The sequence below is a fragment of the Erithacus rubecula genome (genome assembly GCF_903797595.1).
Source record: "Erithacus rubecula genome assembly, chromosome: 3".
Classification (NCBI taxonomy): domain Eukaryota; kingdom Metazoa; phylum Chordata; class Aves; order Passeriformes; family Muscicapidae; genus Erithacus; species Erithacus rubecula.
The window spans coordinates 69,458,773-69,476,444 of NC_136689.1; the positions used below are offsets into that span (position 1 = coordinate 69,458,773).

General features: G+C 39.1%; 1 protein-coding gene across 3 annotated transcripts in view; it reads right to left on the bottom strand.

The window, feature by feature from the left end:
- CDH6 (cadherin 6) overlaps nucleotides 1–17,672 on the bottom strand; it is a 102,292-nt gene that overhangs the window by 49,837 nt on the left and 34,783 nt on the right. For all 3 annotated transcript variants that reach the window (XR_013773591.1, XM_079300318.1, XM_079300319.1), the window contains exon 2: nucleotides 708–1,063. Coding sequence is in view for 2 of the 3 variants with exons in the window: in XM_079300318.1 (XP_079156444.1) it covers nucleotides 708–935 (228 nt within the window). In the remaining variant the exon portion in view is untranslated. The remainder of the gene's footprint in view (nucleotides 1–707; nucleotides 1,064–17,672) is intronic.

Consider the following 17,672-nt stretch of genomic DNA (forward strand, 5'->3'; position numbering starts at 1 on the left):
TACCTACATGGGGGTCTGCTGCTCAGGGAGGCAGATGCTCTCAGAGTTAAGGTGTGACTTTTCATTTTAAACAAAATTTTGACCCTTTCCCAAATGACTGCATGCTTTGAGATTAGAAATTTTCAGCTGCCTGTTGCTTCTTAGTATATATGCACAGTGTGCTTCAACCATTCAGCCTTGTAGTAGCATGGCTGGTGGTGTGATGGTCATGTCAAACAGCCCTCAATGGCACCAGGAAATCACCTCAGCTTTATTGTGTGCAGTGGGTAATAAAAAGGAAAACAAATGTCTTTTATTGGGTAGAGAGAATCGTCACCAAAAATGTTGGTACTATGAGTCCTAACTTAGATCTAAACCTATTCTGCTTTATATAGTTCAACTGCAGCAAAATTAGGGAGGGAAAACACATATCCCAGTTTAAAGCTAAAAATCTGGCCTATAATTAAGCTGCATTATTTTCAGACACAAAATAAAATGCAAAATCTTTAACAGAATTGCCAATGATTAGCCATGGGACTTCCTGGTTAAATGAAGACAATCTGAAGCTGAAGCACACTAACCTTTCCACTGAATTACTCCTCAGCAGAAGCTGGGCACACAGGAACATGAACTAAAAGTTGCAGCAGGCATTATTCCTCCCCATTTGCTACTGCTAGCTTTCCAGTGCTTCTAAGGTCAAAACATAGATGCATACAAAAGAAACTTACCTTGCCAACATATTGGTAGTCAGTTCCTGTGTATTCCTCCAATAAAAAGAACTGATTCCACATCCAGCTCCTTTTGGAACGATGGAGGTCCTGCCTGTTGTTTCCAGACAACACCAAAACCTTTTCCTTTTCTGGAAAGCCACTAGTCCTTTTGGATAATGGAGTTAAGAAGCTTTGGTGGGGCTGGCCAGCCCAAAACAGCAGCCAGAAGCAATGGTAAGTTCTCATCACGGCAACACAAGAAGGTCTAAATAATGATTTTTTGTCTTGTCCTGAAATTAACCTACTTTACTGCACTAAATCCAATCTCATGCCGTCTTCCTTCTTTAAATAGTCTTTGCAGGCTCAAAGGATCTCTGAAAAGAAAAATGACAATTGTTTTAGCATTTCCAAAGATACTTTACTGTCATCACTGCAGCAAGTAAGTCCACAAAGAAGATGAGTAATAATGATTGTTGAAAACCTGGGCTATTTCTGATTCAAAATGTTGCAAATGGTCCTTCAAATTATCTGAGTGAATCTGTGTCGAGTATGAGCAAGGAGTCCTGATGTTTGGATTTAGGGTGTGCATGGGTCTCCTTCAACCTCATTTGCTTCCCTTCATGGATAAAGGCAGGCCAGATATTTTTCTTTTTGCTGCCTAAATTTTGGGATGCAACTGATCACTTTCTGATTGGGGATCTTGATGAGATTACCATATTACATTAAAGAAGTGCTAGCAAAACTTCACACTGTCTTCCCTGGAGGCATTTTGTTGCTGTCGTTATGGACTGAAGAGATTGGACTTAACTCCAGGATTTTTCCCTCACATTTAAGGAGTTTTGCCTTTGACTCCATTTAGAAAGGCCTGGCTTAACAGGTTAGTGAAATAAATGTGTGTATCTGTCAATATCTCACACATAATAGACCTGCTTGTTATTGCATAGAAAATGAAGTGGACACTTAGGTTTTCTCATTATCTACTGCCAGAATTTTGAATCTTTAAATACATAGTTATATATGTAAATTCTTTCTCTAATAAATTCTAAAAATAGAAAACAAGCCACAGCTAGTTCATCGCTACCTGTGAGTTTTTACTAGCTACTGCTTCCTACTATTATTGATACTAAATATCAATGAACCTACAAAGTAATTACAAATACAATCTCTATCTCTGAATACCACATAATTTTTAACATCCAAAAAGCCACAGATACTGTACCCCAGAGTACTGTGGACAGCTCTTCTATTCAAAAGGAAGAAAATACACTATGAGTCTCAGGTAACCAATCATATAAAATGCCTAATGAACACTTTGGAACACTTTATAATGTGAAGAAATCAGAATTAGTTGACAGAAACATTTCACATCATATATTTTTATTGTAAACACTTCACTAAATTTTTAGTTCAAACAAATCTATATCCTCAGAGAGGGATCATTTGATTAATTTTCATTTACTTTCTCACTGATGCTTTTTTAGAAAAAAGTTTGGAGGTTTTTTTCAGTATTCTGATCAAAACCCAATAAATCATTCTGAACCAGCTCAAAATTCAATACAGCATCTCTCAGTATTTGTAAATAAAGACTGTAGAATGGCAATCTCATTCTATGAAACTGAAGAGAAAATGTTTTGTTCATTTCATTGTGTTTCATGAAACACTACTTGGATCATATTCTACATCAAAGGCCATTTTTTCTCCTATAATATGTGTTTGTCTATTTAAAGGTGTGCATTAGACAGAATTTAGCCTTTGAGCTATGCTGAAGCTATGCTACACAGCACCTGTAATGCCTCAGCTTAGCTACTCTTCCAGCTGCCGTTGTTCTGGATAGCAAATTGTATGAAGTAACTTCAAGTCTCTTAAAGTTCCTATAAGTAAATAATTTTCTATAAAGAAATACCACTTAGTTTTTATATGAATGTTAGGTAAGGGAACAGAGCCATTCAAAAATATTTTACTGTTTCAAAAGATAAAACACTGTTAAAAGGTAGCTTCTGTGTTAGATGGAGTAAGATTTTTAGCATTAAGAGGAAGAATGTAAATAGTACAATTAATTCTGACACAGTGTACTTTTGTCTGGAGAAGAGGAAAGGGTTGTAGATAGTTTTTATTAGCTAGGGAAAAGCAACTCTGTCCTGCAGGAATGGGAGATGTGTCAACACTCAGCTTTGAGAGTTTGTGAGGGAGACACAGACCCTTGGATGTTTTCACACAGACATGTAACCATACACACAGAAGGAACAGAGCTGCCTTCACAACAAGACTTTCCCAGGGAAAGAACAGGAAAAGCTGGCATGACTAAGCTTTTCAACGTGCTCAACAATTGCTTTCAGTGCAGCTGATGGAGCAGTGGCAAGCTAGTGTGCAGGTTGCTAGAGCAGGACACAGGCAGCAGATTCAGCAGATTCAGGCACCAGGATAAGGAGAGCTGAGGTGGCTTTAACCCTCTCCATGTCTATAGGTCTCTTTTCTCCTCCTTCTGTACCCTTCTGACCCGTGTAAGGTCTTGTCCTTTATGGCTCTGCCAACAGTGATTACTATCCTGGCTCTCACTGGACTGTATTCAAGTGAACATCTTCCTTCATGTGATATGGAAAAGGAAATTGTGTCTCACACAACATTTTTTATGTCCATTTTCTTGCCAGGCTGCTGTGGGGGGAAGTTGGGACCTGCCTAGGTGAGTTAAGTACTGCCCCAAGCAGGGGCAGACCTGGTGAGCTGCCATGTATCAGGATGGATGTACCATCAGGATGATCTGTGTTTGAAGGGCAGATGTGGAAAGGTGTATTAGACAGTGGTTCTGGCTGTGCATGTGTATATTCCCTGACTGGGGAGGCAGGGTCTGAGGCAGGGAGTGCAGCACATGAGCAAACCTACTACCTTGCTATTAGCAAGGTCTGCATGGATTTTTGAGGCATAAGGGAGTGAAATTCATCACCTGACAGGATCCTCTAGTGCTCATCCATCCCACCACTTCTATGGCCAGATCCTGTGATGGGGCTCCATACCTCTGCTCTTGCACATAACATTTCCTGAGAAGAGCTGTCTGGAGCAGCATTACCTAGATGGGATTTGTGCCAGCCTTTTAAAGGATCAGTCCTTCAAACACCAATTGCCAGGAAACAATTATTCCTGTGGGGGAATTTTCTGCACTTGAAGTCAGCAATATTTCACAGCTCTGATGTCATGGGAAAGGTTTTATAGTGGCTCATGCTGAATTATAGCTTACAAGAATGATATCATAGCTGTGAAATACGGCCCTTTACTCTTGCCCACAGAGATGTGTCCAAAATGCTGAAATAAGGGCATGATCCCGTAATGTCCTTCTTGACAGCACACCCTTCATGGTGCAGCAGAGCAGCTCAGCCCCAGCAGCTTCCCTGTGAGTGGCAAGAGAGGAGACACACCTTTACAGACCCTGGTTTAAGTGTGCAGCTGGGGTAAGTACCAACTACATCCAGGGCGTCTCTGCCCTGTCAGTGCTGATTACTCCTTCATGGGTCATGGTGACAAATTCAGTTGAGTGAATAAAAGGGACAGAGCACTACACTCTGAGCTGAGTCTTTCATAGAGTGAGCTCTTGTGGCTGTTAAATGCCAGTTTGTGCTCCAGTCCCAGTGTCTCTTGCTCCAGAGAGGTCTCTGCAATAGTTTTTCTTGTGAAATCTCTCTTTATTCTGAAAACAAGTCATTCACCTGGGACATTTTATTTTCTTTAAGTGCAGATGTGCAAATATAACTGATGGGACCTGGGGAAGGGGGCTAAAATTTGTTTTTTTCACGTTGCACAGAGACAGGTAAAAAGAGGCACTTTAAACACGGCACTTCTCTCAATCATCAGCTGGTCAGATGGCTAGGGAACTTGCTGTGTAATCAACTGTCAGGAGTGAAAAACAATTTTAGTGTACAACAGCTTCAGAAAACTGGCTTAGCTCTGCCAGCTCAAATATATAGCAAATCTGGGCTTTTTACAAGAAACAAAGGAATGTGCACATCCAGGCTTTAAAAAATCCCAGTCTAACTGGGATTTTAGCTAGGTTTTTGTTAAGATAAAAGCAATGTCACCTGCAGCCACAGAACTTTCTTCAGTGGGACAAGTTGCAGATCTGAAGTTTATGTTCATGCCTCTTTGAAAGATTTAAACCTCAGACAATTGCTTAATCACTATAAATATCAATTTCGAAATTATTTCCCCAGGTGATAGTAGTCATAGTCAGCCTTTCGATTCACCCTCTCCAATACTTCATTAATGTAATGTCTTAATGTGAGAACTCAGTGCAAATTTACATCCTTCCAGGGCAATATCCAAGTATTTCAACTATAAATCAAAAAGGAAATGCATCCATTGGAATTACTAGTATGAATCAGGGAGTCCTGCCCTGGAGATGCCTTTCTGACACAGTAACAGGCATCAAGTACAGATTCTTGGCATGAGGAGCCCCAAAGAGGTTCCACCTCTGCTCCTGCTCAGCACTGTGGGCTGTAATGGACTTCCCAGCTGGTGGTTAAATAAACTAGACTAGCAAAGACCCTTCCCATGAGAGGCATCAGCAAGGAGAGGGAAAACAGCTTTTCCTCATTTCTTTCTGTTCAGCCCCATAGTACTCACTCCATCAGCAGACTCTCAAAGGAATATGCTTTCTAAAGCTTACTAGAGTCTGGACTTTAGGATAATTTCTTTTCTGAACCCATGCATTCCATTATGTTTCTGTGTGGATTTATACATCCTGGATGTTAAGGGCTGCTGATAATTAGATTTTAAAAAGCTTCTATATAGGCTAGAAATTGTCACTGTCTCTAAGTTTCTGATACCACCTTTATTCAAACAGGAGTGCCAGTTTAATAGATCCTTTATTCCCTGGTCATCAGGGTATAGTTTCATTGTTCAAGTGCTTCATACAAAGCTTTGCATATTTGGATTAAGGTCCTTTAGTACACTGGAATGAAGATAACTGTGTTTTGAAGAACTGATAATGTACTGCTATTCACACACAGAAACAGAGTGGGGAGGTGAAAGTTAGTTTTAGTTTTGGCATAGCATATAGGAAACTGAGCATAAGAAATGTTTTAGGGCTTGAGGCATGTTTGTTTATTTATTTATTTATTTCTGTGACACAATAGATTGACTCTATCCTTAAGGAGCTTGTTTAAGTTCTTAGAGAAATATACACAAAGACATTCTTGCAGATTACACTGTGAATGCACAAGTGTATGCACCTTTACTGCCCCCAAATCAGGTCGAATTTAAGTTGTTGCTAGGAGGATACAAACTACTCCCTGACTTCATCATCATATGAAGTGTTTATCAGCAGTATGCTTGGAAGAAAAGGAGGGTTCTACCCCTGGAAGCTCTAATTTATATTTAATTTTGTAGATGATGTGGGAAACATTAGAAACATTCTGACATAATTTTCTATATCCTTATCCAACCAGCATCAATAAAGTCTGTCAGGAAAACTGAGTCTGCTTAAATCCCAAGCAATTCTACAGAGCCAATTGGCAGGGACAGTACTTGGACTGCAGGCTCAGGATTCACAGCTTCCCTGGGCAGGAGAGTCACCTCCCAGCAAGAGTCCCAGTGAGACCCTGCAGCGAGAGGAACTCTCTGTACTCACGGAGTCTTGCTGGAAGGACTCTCCCCTGTCTCAAACATCATGTGCAAGTGTTAAATCTCAGGTCTGTGACAGGGGAAAACATCAACAACTCGTTGTCAAAGCCCAAGGAACCAAGGGTGAAGAAAGCACTAATGGGCGAGGAACAAAATGTTTAAATAGTGACTTCTGAATTTACAGTGTCAGATGTCAGAATTTGGGGAATGGAATGAGGCATTCTAGGTAAGGATCTAGTGATCTGTTGCTTGGATTTTACCATACTGCAAAGTCAAGAAAAGGAGCAATGTTCAAGTCCCTAGCAGAATCTGGATGAGTCAGAGAAGCCAGGACCCTAGGGTGTCCTTGGGGCTGTCCTATTTAATGTAAGGATTGTGATTCTGCTAGCCTGGAGACAAGACTGCAAGGAAATGATTAAGTCTTTAAGGAAAATCTGCAAAAAAATTACTTTCTTACCATGGAGGGGGAAAGGTTAAAGTGACATTAGTTGCACAAAGAAAAAAAAGTAATCCAGCTAACTTCAAAAAATAGAAGCTTCTAAATTTATCATATTCACTTATTTTCAGTGTCATATTAATATATTTTAATAAATCATATTAATGCATTTTCATATATAGCAAAGAATTTCTTGCTGGGTATTTTCAGTAATAGCTAAGTTTCATGTGCTCAGAATCTGTAACACTGCAGACTTGTCCATAATTGACTTGGACTTAAAACACTGCTGCTAAGTTTGAGCTTACTTTACAATTATGTCTCTCTTATGACCATTTAAATCTGAAAGTCTTCATCTAATAATTTTCTCAAATGTGAATAAGCTTTTACATCACTGAAACTCAAATGTTTTTTTCCTCTATTGTCCACAAGGCTTGCCTTTATAAATACCAGTCAAAAATGGAACAAAATGTTACTTTTGCAGTGTACAGATAGCTGATGAAATTTTAATCTTCTGATAACTTTTTTTTTGTATCGTTGTTATATAAACCCATATACTCTAGCACTCATTTCTGCAAATACACCATTGAAATAACAGAACAGAACAGAGCCAAGAGAGAATTCAAACTGAAAGATTTGTGGGTTTAAACTAGAGGTGCTTTATGAAGACATCAAGTACACAATGTAATTGCAGCCAGCACCCTTTGATTATAATGTCTTTCAAAGTCATTTTTTTTTTATTCAGTTCCCTCAGCAGGAAAAAAGGTGGAGAACTATAAAAATAACTAAATGCAACAGAAATACTAAGGTAACTACTACCTCCATCCTGCACTGGGAACAATTAACATGGTAGTTCTGTACAATACAATTGATTTAATCCCAGTGGACCTCGTGGGAGCAACAGGCCTCACAAAAGCCCACACTAACAAAAGAGGAGAAGTGAAAAGTGCATCTCCTTCCTAAGTTCATGAATGGCCATGGCAAAAGATGATGTACAAATTTATTCAATAGCTGGTGAGTGAACTGATGATAGTGTTTGTCTGTTCCCAGAGATTTTGACTTTTTTTTTCACCTGGCATTTGAAAGAAGCCTTAGGGTCTTCTTGTTCCAGAGATGCCCACTCTCACTCTCTGTAGTTAGCCACACTGGGAATGTATCTTTCATCCACTGTGCAAAAACAGTCTCAACCCACAAGACAGAGGAATAGCACAGAAAAGGAAATCTTGTTTTTATTGTATGGCTGCATTAAGTGACATTTCTGTGGTCTTTCAAGAATATCTGTAGAAGGGCTGGAACCTGGACCTGGATTCTTGAGGATTACAGCAGTAATCAGCAGGTTATTACTCTTCCTTTCTGATGGAAGTCCCAGTCATCCTACCTGCCTGTGCATTGAGCACCGTGAGCAGCTTAGCTGCACAGTGCTGGACACTGGTGTGAGCCAGAGGGCATATGGACACTGCAGCTGGAGCACCTGGAAGAGGATCTGACATTCCCTGGCTGTGAAGGCAAAAGCAGCAGCCTTATGTAGGTGTCACAGGTCACCTCTGCAAAGAGTGATAGGGGAGAGCAGGGACAGACAGAGCCCTAGCTGATCCTGTGCTCTTTGTGAGCTACCTCTGGGTGGCACTAACACTGAGCAGGAGCTGGTCTTGCTTCCAGCTGCTTCTGCCTTTTGCAGGTGATGCGGGGTCAGGCATTTCAATGTCCCCTGCAGCAGGAAGATGGTAATGCTGTGTTCTAATCTAAACCAGAGACAGGGATGTGACTAGCAGATAGTATAGACTAATACTGTAAATCATATTTAAGTTCTTCCTTGATAAAAGGCTAAAACAGCCCAGCAATCAACTATGTTTAGTAAAAGAACAGATCAGTAGTACTCCTACTGCTATACATATCTGATATGCATATTTTTTATTCCTGATGAATACTTTAATGGCAGAGAGTAGCAGATGTGCATGGAACTACAGCCAGAGTTTCCAGCAGTACCCAAAATCACCCTGAAGCCATGAAAATGCTGTAGGAAAATCTTATTTTTTGTTGCAGTACTTGATTTAAGTCTTCAGTGTTGCAATCGTGTTGTGCAAGTTACTGTTTTCCTCAAACACGCAATAAGCTACTAACAAATTATAAGGTTGTGGTTTTCCCTAACCCGTTTTATTTATTTATTTAGGTACATGACAGCAGAGAACTAGCATGCTCTTCAAAACAGGTGTGCTGTCACAAAGAAATTCAGTCTACACTATGCATCAAAATTTGATGTCCAAAAAGGAGCCTAGCCTTCCTATCCAGATAATAGAAACACTCTTAGGTGACCATCAAGTGCCTAATTAAAAGTGCTTTGTCTCCCACTGAAAAAGCTACATGGTCTGAATACCTGTTGTTTTATTTCTGTTTAGACATTGGAATTTGGAAGCCTCCTACACAGGCTCTTAGAAGTGATCAGTCACATTTCAGGCTTTTCATTGTACAAAAAATAATGCTATTTTAAACAAGGCTCTAGTCTGAGAAAGGTATGGGATGCCGCCACTCAAAAATATCTGATAAGAAAACTGTTAAAAACCTTTGGACACATTAAAGAAAAACCTGGTCAGCATCTCCCTTAAAACTGTTTCCCTCACTTTAGGGGAGATACCCTGTTTTGCTTTATTCCACACACACTCAGCCAACAATTTATTAGGTATCTACCCTCATGCCATCTGAGGAAAATTATCCACAAACTCCCATAAATAAGACAGAACCACAGGCAACAGATCCTTTCAGTGCTGATCAGCAATTACTCAAAGCCAAAGTGTCAGTGATACTCTCCAAACACAGGAGAGAAATCTGGGCTTGCAGATGCTTTAGTGGCATTGCTGCTCTCCCTCATGTATTGTAGTGTGATAATGAAGGCAGAAGCTATACTGCCACATGCATAGCCAGGAATAAAAAAAAGGAGGAGGTAAGGCATCTTTTTCAAAGGCACAGGCATATCTTCTCATCAAAGACTGACTATTTCTGACAGTAGCAATTAGGCAGTTCAATAACAGACACAAGTAAAAGAAAATTCTTTGACAGGGGTGTTTTGGATGTGCTTTGGGCAGAGTGTATGTTGCTGTAAAATATGATATTAATTGCTAAAATCCTGATTTATTTCCTTCAGAAGAAACCCAGATACCCTAATAACAGAACCATTTTAGCAAGTGAGGACAAACAGGTAAGCAGAGTTCCCACAATTCTAATTTAGGCATGTTAGAATTTATGCATTTTTCCTCTGTACAAAAGAGATTATTCTTTTCTATTTTTTCTTTACAACTGTCTGTAACTTCACATTAGGAAGCAAGAGGATAGCCACAATACCAAATTGGATGGCTTATTTATTTATTTCTTTATTTCTTTTCTTTTAGTGACCCTAATATATTTTTTGCTTATGTTTCACAGTTCCCTGCTACAGTGACTCTCCTCACTACCCCTATCCCAGTGTGCCCATTTCACCTGTGGTACAGCAAAGCAGTTGTCTTTCTTGAGCAGTTTTCTATTCACTAGCTGCTGCTTGCATCTTCCTCTCTGCTAGAGGCTCAGTGCTCAGTACATTTTTCCTGACTTCTTGACAGAAACATATGCTAATTTCCCACTCTGAAGTTAGGTGAAAACAAACGAGGTGAGACATAAGGTACTGGAACCTGGGCGTGATAGAAATAACTACAGAAACTTTGACTCTGCATTTGATTGTCAGGAACTTTCTTATCTCAGAGACTTTCTTGGCCATTTACCAATGTGAAATGGGTGCAGAGTGCTACCAAATCAGAAATGCATGCAACTCTCAGCTCACTGTGGGCAAGAGCTCCATTTGTGCAAATATGCTCCAATGGGAGAAGTCAACTAGAAAATACAGAGATGCCCATTAAGACTGATTTCATTATGAACGTGCTATTAAAAGAAGTGTAGATTAGGAGGTCATGTCTCTTTTTTGATGAAAAGGTCTGTTATTTCTTTGATCATGATAGCAACTGGCTACACTACGACACTGTAGATTCTCTAAAAGCTTCTTAATGTTACCCTTATTAACATACCCTTATTATATACACAGCCTAAGAAGCTGTAGCAAAAGAGAGCTAATGAAGATGGGCTGGTGTCCATTCTTAAATCTTTTGATCCTACTTGTGATCCTGTTAAGGATCTAGGAGATCTTGAGATCTTGTCAAGCAGGGATGGCAGATGGCAGAGGGCTGAGATAGGCACAAGGAAGACTAGCATGAGGAAGCAGCTGCAGCAGCGAGAAGGACTGACCATTTCTGAGAGACTTCAGAGTTATTAGGACTGAATAATGAGTATTAAAATGGGAATAAGGCATGCTTGTGGTTCATTCGGGGTGAATAAATACCATGCCATGCTGGCAGGGATGTTTTAGCAATTTGACAAATAGGACAGTCTGTTTCCAGAAGGATGATATTTATTCATTGTTCAAGTGCATGGCAGCAGCAGCTACACTCAACCTGTGACTTCAGGTGAGGCGATAAACTTTACCACTTCAGTGTGATGACTCATTGTTTAACTGCGGTTTTGTGAGCAGTGAGTGATGTTTCTGAACTCTTGAAGTTTCTTGAATAGGAAACCTGCAAACTTGCTTTTCAAATTACTAATCTGAGAGATGGCTTTCTTCTTTGAGAAGGGCCTTTTAATATATTTTTGCTAGTAATTTTATGTTTCTTGGAATATGAAAATGTATAAAAGAATAATGTTACTTGTGACTGAATAGCTTCTGAAGGATTTCATAATGCCACTTATGTCACTATGTCTGAAAAACCTTAATGAGTTGCTTAATTAGAAATACTGTGGAAATTTGAATGGCCCAATTTTATTTTTTTTTCTTGGTTCATACAGCTCTGTGTACATACATTGTGAAAATCAAATACTATACAGGTGACTAACCCCTTTGCTTGTACTGTTAAACCATATTCCTTCTGGTGAGGATTTTTCTCTGGGCATTGAAACCAATAAAATGTATGTGATTAAATACCTGTAAAAATGTTTCTTCTTAGGAATGGGAAAAAACCCCAGAAAACAACATCAACAGAAGTCAGGAAAGACTGCAATCTGACTTAAAACAATTGGTGTTTCTGGTAATGCTAAATTCTTTGCAATTATATGTGGAATCTCTTTGGGATACAGAGAGTTTGGGTTTTTTGCAAGTGGAGTCTATAATGGAATTACTAAAATCTTCCCCTTGTGTAATGGAGACTTTAATATGGTGCTTTATTTTTAAAATCTGTTCCAGACAGACTCTTTTCTATTGTTTTCTGAGTAAGGGAACTGGAGCCATCCTGCAGCTCTTAACTATATTGTTAATGCTAAATAACTATGTGAACATCATATGCAGCAAATTGGGGATTAGAAGCTTCTAGGACAGCTCTGCTATTATGTTTTAGACAATTAAAGCAGCTAATCCTAAAAATACAGAACGTATGATTCAAGTGGTTGCTCTCAGTCCAGGATTCAGTAGAACATTGCTCTGTGCAAGCCAATGAAGACAGCAAAATACTCACCAGACTATTTGGTTTTGATTCTGAATTAATTCCATGAAGTTGCCAGGATTGAAAGGCAAGATCAAAAATACTGGATAAGTAGTCAGGGAGCAGCAGAATTAAAAGAAATAATTTCTTTATAATTTGAGCTTTTATGCCTGTAAACAGATGTCCCTGTTTTGAAAAAACAAGGAGATACTAATCTGGACAAGAGAGACTCACTTCTGGTTCAGAAATCCTTTTCACCAGGCCTTCCCCATAGCAGTTAATGCTCAAGAAAATTATTAATATACAGTTAGAAAAGAAATGTGACCACCTAAGGTGCCACTACAATCTCTGATGCTTCACATCAGACAGAGATAAATCATCTGTTCTTCCATTAATGGGAAGGCTCCATGTATCTTAAGTGTTTTCTTGAGCCAAATCTAAACTCTGATACTCACACAGAAAGCAGTGAACAGAAGCAATCAGCTTCAGTCTTGTTGAAACTGTTAAGAATTTTGTGTCAGTAGAGCCAGCAAGTCACTCCTGATTTTTTAAAAATGTTTCTTAATTTTATTATTGCTTCTTTGAATTTTTGTTACTCTTGCTGGCAAAATTTCTGTTAGCTTGATTTTCATGACAAGAGCTTAAATGACTGGAACTTAAATATGACTTGAATTGACCAAATATTTGCTGACCATATCCAGAGAAATCCATGTTTTTGCAACAAAGAATGCAATTAATTAAATCTCAAGCATTTATAAAAATTGGACTTATTTGCACTCATAATATGTTCCACTTCAGTATCTTAAATATTACATACATTTCTAGTGCATTTTGACTGTCATCAGCTTGGGCTGCTTCCTTCTGGAGAGATAAAAGGCTTCTTCCTGTCAAGGTAGAAGCTTTAGCTTTGATCCTAAAGTCCTTCTAGTTTCTGCTTTCCTGTTTCCTTCTCACCTCTAGTTATGGGCAAATTGATGTAAGCCGAAAATTGTCAAATTGTCCTGCAAACATGAGCGTTTATTCATCTAAGGTACCTACATAGTCTCAATTACCAAGAAGTTTGATCACTTAATAATCTTTACTGTATTTACTCTCAGTGTAGTTCTGTGAGAATTGTAAAGCTATCATTCCTGAGCACAGAAAGTGAATGTAAAGACCAGACCTTCAAAGACATTTAAAAACCTAACCCTTACTGCAATCAAGTCAATGGCATTTAAGCCTCTTATACTCTGACATTTTAGACCTAATGCAGAAACAGAAGACTATGTGGACACCAAAAAAATCTGAGAAATTATTATAAAATGAACATGGATAAACTCAAAAATACATACATCTTTCTTTTTCATTACCCTGTAAGATTTAAGATTTTTCTACATAAGTCTTGACAACTTTGCTTTTAATGATCTCTTCTTAAAGAAGCTGTAAGTAATTTACAGTTTTATGATGTTTCTTCCTTGCTGGATGAAGACAAGTTTAAAAACAAAATTGAGGTTACACCAGCAGTTTATTAGCTCTATCTACACATTGTCTATTGAATTGTCTTGTGAGAAAATGTTGTTTCTTCAGCTGCATAACAAATCCATAGTTTTTCTGTTTTAAACGAGAAATTAGGTTCTCCTATTTAAAACCCTTCCAATTTAGCCACCACACAGGTGTTGGGTACACACAGTAATGTGAGGGGAATTCTTCCCCAGACTTATCTGCCTCTTCTCCTTTCTCATAATCACTAACCAATACCCCTTTTTACTGATTTACTGCAAGCTGTTTTAGCCTGTAGGTGGAAATATGACTGTTTTCCAAGTATGGGCACTTGTAAAGCAGTAGAAATTATCCAAGATTCAGTCTATGGAAAAACAAAATTCAATCTGCTTCAGTCTAAGATTTATGGTTTTAGATGTTCATTCCTTTCTGTTAATAAAAGCTGATGTTTGTCAGGAATGTGACACATTGTCACTTAGTACCATATTCCAAGTGTTGAGCTTATGTGTGTGTGTGTGTGTGTGTGTGTGTGTGTGTGTGTGTGTGTGTATATGTATGCTTAAATATATATATATTTAGGCCCATACCTGTGTGCTATACACTACTACCAAAACTGATAATCACTATTTTAATCCTACTATTGTTGATAGGCAATTAATTTTAATTTCACTGCTGAATAGCTCAAATGATCATTTGTATCCAGTATACAGAATATAATGAAGGCTTAAAACCACAAGTCACTGTTCCTTGAAATGGAAGTGTGACTGTATCATGTGAACAGCAGGAAAGAAAACCTCGGGTGTTTGGGGGAATAACATGAAACACTTTGACTGCAGTTCATTTGGGTGTAGCTGGAAAAAGAACAGGTAAAAAGAGTTTTACTGACATCAGCACTGATGTAATTGGCATGTACAAAACTGCATCAGCAGTACCAGTGTGAGCACAGCTTTTATAGCCCTGCACCTTAGGAAATAAGATGTTACCATTGCTACAAAAAAATTGCAGATTTTGTTTTACCTTAACAAAGGGCACTTTAGGTTTTGCCTGGTCGAGCTTACATTAGCTTATTTTGGCTGAATCAGCATTTGCCCTAGAGATGACTAATATCCAACTTATTTTGGGTATTCATTCTTTAAAATTTCATGGTTTTACCCTAAAAAAATTACAGCATACATATTGTTCCAACACCTCTTAAGTGAGTAACTGGTAACTGAAGTTGGGCACCAATTAAAAAAGTGGTATTAACAGACGGCGTAAAAAGCTCAAGCAGCCACATAGCTAAAGATATTCCTCCCAGTGAAGAATTTAGGGTGCTAATTATTTGCTGCTGCTACTCATAAAAAAGGTGAGTGTGATGCAACAAAAAGAGGTAGATACCAGGAAGGTTGTGAGCTACAAACTAGGTTATAGTATTAATGGAAATTAGCAATAATTAGATAATACAAACTATAAATATTAGCATCATTGTAACTGGACTTGGAATCACTGTTCAATTAATTCTGATTTTACTGTTGAAATAATAATTAGACTAACAATAAACTCTAATTGTCGGCTCTGCATAAAAGGTGTGTCCTCCTGTGCACATAACAAGATTTTGACTGTAATACTCTTTGTCAGATGGGTAATTTTTATGTGTGGAAAAAGGGAAAATAATAAGTAGCAGCAAGGAGAAAGAGGAGTGGCAGCAAAGAGGCTTCCAGCTTGGCAGTACTTCAGAGCAGGGACACAGCTGGTTATCCAGCTGTGATCCTGGGATGCAGCCAGCAAGGAAGACTCAGGGCACACCCCTCAGATGTACCTTTTCATGCATTTTCATTAATCTCATGCCAGCAGCACTCTGACTTGCAGCCCGTCAATGCGGCAGTTGGGTTCCAGCCCAGCAAATTATTTGCGTGGGTGTCCCTCCCCTGCGCCATCCTCTCGGAGCAGCACTGAAGAAAGGACACTGTGTGCAGTCATAAGGGCTGTGATTGCTCCCTTGGTCACAAGATAATTTTTGCTCTCGAAGCAGCCCCTGTTCTCAGCAGTTTTGCACCACAGGGACAAGCCCCATGCCAAAACAGACAGAGCCAATTCATTAGTCAAGGCTGACTGAAATTCGGAGCCACATCTCAGAGGTGCAGTCCATGTGCAGGCCTGAGGGAAATGTAGACGAGGGTGACTTTAGGCAGCCTTGCTTTCTGCCATGTTCTGGGGCCTGAAGTGGCTTCTGACAAGTCCTGAGAAGCTCTGTAGTCACCACACCAGCCTGAGTTTTGCAATTTAGGCTCCACCCCTCCAAATTCAAGACCATCCTTGGATTCACGGCTGATAAAGTAGGTGAGCAGAGCTGCTGAAATTCAGTTCCTGTGCAATCAAGTCCGAGGGAATGTGTCCTTCCTGATGGTGTCTGGGGCTTCTAAAGTTCCTTTATCAGCTCCCTAAACAGACCCTCTGGTAAATACAGGGAATCTGGAAGTGATGGCTCAGTCCCTATTCATATCTAATTGCAGCAAAAGGTGTGACAGACATGTTGGTTTCTTCTATCATAAAAAAATAAAAAGTAACATGCCTCAATGCTCTTGAAAGCTAAACAAGGAAAGAGAGCATTTCACTTCAGTGGAATTGCATACCCATTGAACTGACATGGTGGGGAAAGGGCCAGGATGCAGGTCCTGTGGGGACTCCCACTTAAAAAGCACTCAAATCATGAGTCCTGAATAAGCATATGAAAGAAAATGAGTTGTCTTCAAGGAAAAAATGGCAGTGTGTGGACTGCTTTGCCATTCCTTCTCAAATGGGGGAGTACAATATACCACCCCTGCTTAAACACTGCATAATTTTTAAGCCTAACATTTGGATTTATTAATAATACAACTTCCCTGCTCCATTCCCCCAAGATAAGAATTCAATCTTTTTTTTCCCAGAAGCTGCATTTTTATGCATACTTATGGGCAGGCAAGGTTTGCAGAAGGTGACTCCCTACAGAAAATGTGTGGCTTCTTAATGTCAATTTGTTTCTGCATTTGCTGGAGGACCCTGTAGAAATCTGGATGAATACTTGCTGTAAATTGATAACAAGATATGATGTCCTAGAAAGTATACACTAGCATAAAACATGAGGGAAAAAGAATCCTCATTCCATTTTAAATTAGCCAAGTTGTTACAAAATGGAGAGATTTCCCTTTGTGTTCTGAAGTAATTTATAAGGTGGGATTTTTTATTACAGCTGTTTGGTGAGTGGGACTAGAAAGAAGCAGATAATGGATGAATGTGCTTTTTCTGACATGGAGGGATGTAAGCACAGCTTGTGGCTGGGGGTGAAAGGAAGATTAATTGTTAGTTGGTCTATTGTGCAAAAGTTTGACAGATTTCTATGTAGTGTAGTGAGGAATCTGCACTTTTTAAATGTCTTTTTCTTTCCCTGTGTATATGTGAACACAATACTTGTAGTGCTAGGTGTAGCAGGAACGATATTAAAATGCAAAACTGAAGGAAGAACATCAGAAGTAGAATGGGCCACTATTTTGCTTCTGAACATTTCAGAGCCTGGGAGGGATGGGAAAGGGATGGCAGACAACTTTAGTTAGGTCAAACAGAATTTCCTTCTCGGTTTAAAAGGGAGTGCATGCTTCCATTGCATCTCTTTCACCCACTCTGAGGGGATGGTACCCCATGAGCACTCCAGCTATCTAACCCTATTCCTCATCTACTTGGCTGGGTAAAATCAACCTTGTGGCTGTGGGTCAGTCCTCTTCTGCCTTTTGCCTGCAGCTGCCCTTGTTTAGTCATGATTACCTTTTTACTCTGAATTGCTTCTAATTGCACTTTAAGGCTGTTTTATCCTACTTTATTTTCATCCTAGTAGTAGAAGGGCAAAATCCATAAATTCTATTTTAGACAAGGGAAAAAAGATCTGAACAAAATTTTAAAGTATTTTTTATATTTACTGTTATTTACAGGCTTGATCTCCAACCCCAGCTCACCTCTGTA